We start from the raw sequence: 3,617 nt of genomic DNA, 5'->3' as shown, positions 1-3,617 counted from the left end.
TTATTAAATATTTTCGATATTTAATTTAAATATATATATTAACCGATATTATCCTTGGGGGAGTCAGCGACCTTATCGTCGTTATGCCCAGCGTAATTTCATATTACGCCCAGCGTAATTTGAAGTCCCAGCCCCTATAAAAGGAGGTCGAGAGCAATCGAGTTCATTGCTCATTTCTTCCCTTTTTCTCGCGTTTTTGCATCGTTTTTCGTGCAAGAATTATCCCGAAACCTCGGTATCATTCCCGAGCCCCGAAGCACGTCCCGAGGTCCCGAAGATCCCGAGAAGTGCGATTCCCGAGCCAAAGCTCTGCCCGCGAGAAGCCGATTTTTGTGAAGATCTTCCAGATCTACCGAAGAATACTACTTTTACAAGCCGTAGTGCTGTCCGATCATCTTCTGATCAGGTGAGTGTGTGGTTACTTTCTTCTAACGCATAAATACGAAGTATTTTATACGAAATACGTGTTATGTGTATATTTTGTTGTTATATGTGTGAATGTATATTCAATTTCTTCTACCGCATAGATATGAAGTATTTGCTATGAAGTACGTGCTAGATGTTTATACAATGTTTATTTACTTGAGACAGATGTTGAAATAATGTTTTATACATGTTTTAAAAGATTTAAATTGTATATTTGTTTGCATCTACAAATATGTTGGGTAGAACATGGGTAGATGAAATAGTTGATGTGAGACGAAATAATAAGTATTTTTGAACTCAATGTGTTCATTAGGTATTTTTGAACTCTACGTGTTCACTTGGTGTTTGAACTCAATGTGTTCATTAGGTATTTTTGAACTCTACGTGTTCACTTGGTGTTTGAACTCAATGTGTTCATTAGTTATTTCCGAACTCTATGTGTTCACTTGGTATTTTTGGACTCAATGTGTTCATTAAGTATTTTTGAACTAGATGTGTTCACTTGGTGTTGTTGAACTGAGTGTGTTCACTAAGTGTTTTAGAACTAAGTATTCACCAGATGTTTTGAATTAATTGTTCACTAGGAGTGTTAGAACTAGGTGTTTGTTAAGTATGTTGAACTAAGTGTTTACCAATCGTAATTTGTGGACCTTGGCAGTGGTGGACTTTGTGTCAATTCCTTAGGTCAATCCTTAGGAATAAATGGATAAAGGATAGTTGATTCTTAGGGTAAATCCTTAAGAAATAAAGGAGATACTGGGAATGGGTATTTGGGTTGATTGTTTGATAATTCAATATAATAAATGTATTATTGTGGGTTGAAAACCCTACATGCTCACCAGGCTCCCAAGCCTGACCTACTCAGTTTTCTTTGCATTACAGGTAATGGCACAAGAGTATAAATGGGTGGACTTGACGAGAGATTTTGGATTATAGATCAGTAGTTATAAATAACTATTGTAAGGTCTATTTTATATTGTTTATGCTTTTGGTCTGTATCGGAACATGACATCCCGAATATTGTTAATTAATGAAAACGCATCTCTTGATGAAATGCTTTGATAAACTTTATTTTATCATATTTTGTTTTGGGAACAAATTCCGCAACTCTTTTAAATCAAAAGGATTTACTCTGAAATTATTTTAAAAGCATAAATGAAACCGGTCTTTTCTGGCCGTGATTTTGGGGATGTCACAAAAGCTGGTTGTGGCATCGATGCCTATCGCACCTGAATATCAAAGACATTAATAAGTTGGTGCTTGGTGACCACGTTCGAGGCCTTCCTCTTCTCAAGTTTGATAAGGAACATCTGTGTGCAGCGTGTGAGATGGGAAAACAAAGCAGAAAGAGCCATCCTACACGAATCAACACAAAGATAGTTGAAGCTCTTGAACTTCTGCACATTGACTTGTGTGGACCTTCGGCTATAGAAAGCTTCGGTGGTAGTAAGTTCATTCTTGTCATTGTAGATGATTTTCCACGCTTCACCTGGGTTTTCTTTCTTAAACATAAATCAGATGTGACGCCCAAGTTGAAGACGTTCATCAAGCAAGTGGAAGTACAGCTGAGGAAGCTGGTGAGAAACATTAGAAGCGACAACGGGCTGGAATTCAAGAATAAAGAGTTTGAGAATTTTCTGGCTGAAAAGGGGATATCTCACAACTTCTCGGCCCCTTATACCCCCACAATAGAATGGGATTGTTGAAAGATGAAACCATTCCCTATGTGAGGCAGCCAGAACCATGCTAAGATTCACTTCTCTTCCACTATACTTTTGGGCTGATTCAGTTGCAACCACGTGCTACACTCAGAACCGATCCTTGCTCAAGAAAAGATTGTCAATCACTCCTTATGAGATTCTGAACAATCAAATGCCCAATGTTAAATTTTTCCATGTGTTCGGTTCAAGGTGTTTCATCTTTAATTCAAAAGAAAACCGCAGTAAGTTTGACGTCAAAGCTGATGAGGAAATTTCTCTTGGTTATTCGCTCACTTCAAAGGCATACAGAGTTTTGAACAAACGCTCCAAACGAATTGAAGAAAGATATTATGTAACCTTTGACAATAATTACATGAAGAAAGTTCAAAGGAGCGAAAGTGCCTTGGGGGAAATAGTTCCTGAATCATGACAAGTCTCGGTTCCAATATCCAACTTGTTTGAAGAGTACATTCAGTTATTTGATGTACCACAGAAAGCAGCACACTCAAAACCGAAAGCAGTAGACAACAAAATCGACAATCTAAAAATGATCATAGATGAAGCTGCCAAAGAAATAGAAAGTGAACCTCCTAAACCGACAGGTGGTCAACCCTCCAATGACTCTCCAAACAACGGCTCACTGTTCAAGGGGGAGAGTTCATCAACACCAAAGACAATAGAAATGTCTTTCAAGGGGGAGAATCCATTTCCATCCCCAACTCATAAAGTTCCAAGCGAGGGGGAGCATACAACTCCAAACCAACCCAATCATAGTCCAATCGAGGGGGAGAATCCGACTTCCACAGAGGATGAAAACTCTGATCCTGACACAGCTTATACTTTGCCAGTCGAGGGGGAGAAAGAGAATACAACTGACGAAGATGATCAATTAGAACTTAAAGATGAAGTAAATGCAGAGTTGGATCCATCCTATGATCCAAATTATCCTCCTTTAGTAAAATGGACCAAGGATCATCCCAAAACACTAATAACTAGTGAATCATCTGAGAAAGTTCTCACTCGTTCTCAATTGAAAGCGAAACAAAATGCATTATTCTCTAAAGTTGAATTGTGTATGTTTAGTTCGTTTGTCTCCAAAGTCGAACTGAAAACAGTTAATGCTGCACTTGATCATTCTGATTTGGTACAAGCAATTCAAGACGAGCTCCATGAGTTCGAACGCAGTCGAGTTTGGAGACTGTCCCACACCAAAGGATGCTTTAGTGGTTGAATTGAAGTGGGTCGTTAGGAATAAATTGGACAAAGAGGGGAACGTCATTAGAAACAAGGCTCAGTTGGTAGTAAAAGGATAATGCCAAGACGAAGGGATAGACTATGAGGAAACCTTCACTCCAGTAGCAAGGTTGGAATCAGTTATAATCTTTCTGACATATGTTGCTCATAAAAACTTCAAAGTTTTCCAAATGGATGTAAAATGCGCTTTCTTGAGTGGAGAACTAGAAGAAACAGTGTATGTTGAGCAACCTCCTG

General features: G+C 38.5%; 1 protein-coding gene across 1 annotated transcript; it reads left to right on the top strand.

The window, feature by feature from the left end:
• The first annotated feature begins 2,169 nt into the window (after positions 1–2,169).
• Positions 2,170–3,357, top strand: LOC145096248 (uncharacterized). The gene is made up of 3 exons (XM_079034004.1): positions 2,170–2,508; positions 2,620–3,044; positions 3,210–3,357. Exons 1-3 carry the CDS (start codon positions 2,170–2,172, stop codon positions 3,355–3,357), a joined length of 912 nt encoding a protein of 303 aa, XP_078890130.1.
• Positions 3,358–3,617: the final 260 nt, after the last annotated feature.

This window comes from Lactuca serriola, chromosome 3 (assembly GCF_051521515.1).
Source record: "Lactuca serriola cultivar US96UC23 chromosome 3, Lser_US96UC23_V15, whole genome shotgun sequence".
Taxonomy (NCBI): Eukaryota; Viridiplantae; Streptophyta; class Magnoliopsida; order Asterales; family Asteraceae; genus Lactuca; species Lactuca serriola.
The sequence above is the reverse complement of the archived record's forward strand: the minus strand, read 5'-3'. Positions and strand labels throughout refer to the sequence as shown.

What these genes read in the sequence shown, in the direction of transcription:
- LOC145096248 (XM_079034004.1), top strand. Translation starts at nt 2,170, where the DNA reads ATGCTAAGATTCACTTCTCTTCCACTATACTTTTGGGCTGATTCAGTT. An exon ending in ACAATAATTACATGAAGAAA is followed by an intron (nt 2,509 to 2,619) that starts GTTCAAAGGAGC and finishes GATGTACCACAG; the next exon opens with AAAGCAGCACACTCAAAACC. An exon ending in AAAGATGAAGTAAATGCAGA is followed by an intron (nt 3,045 to 3,209) that starts GTTGGATCCATC and finishes GTGTATGTTTAG; the next exon opens with TTCGTTTGTCTCCAAAGTCG.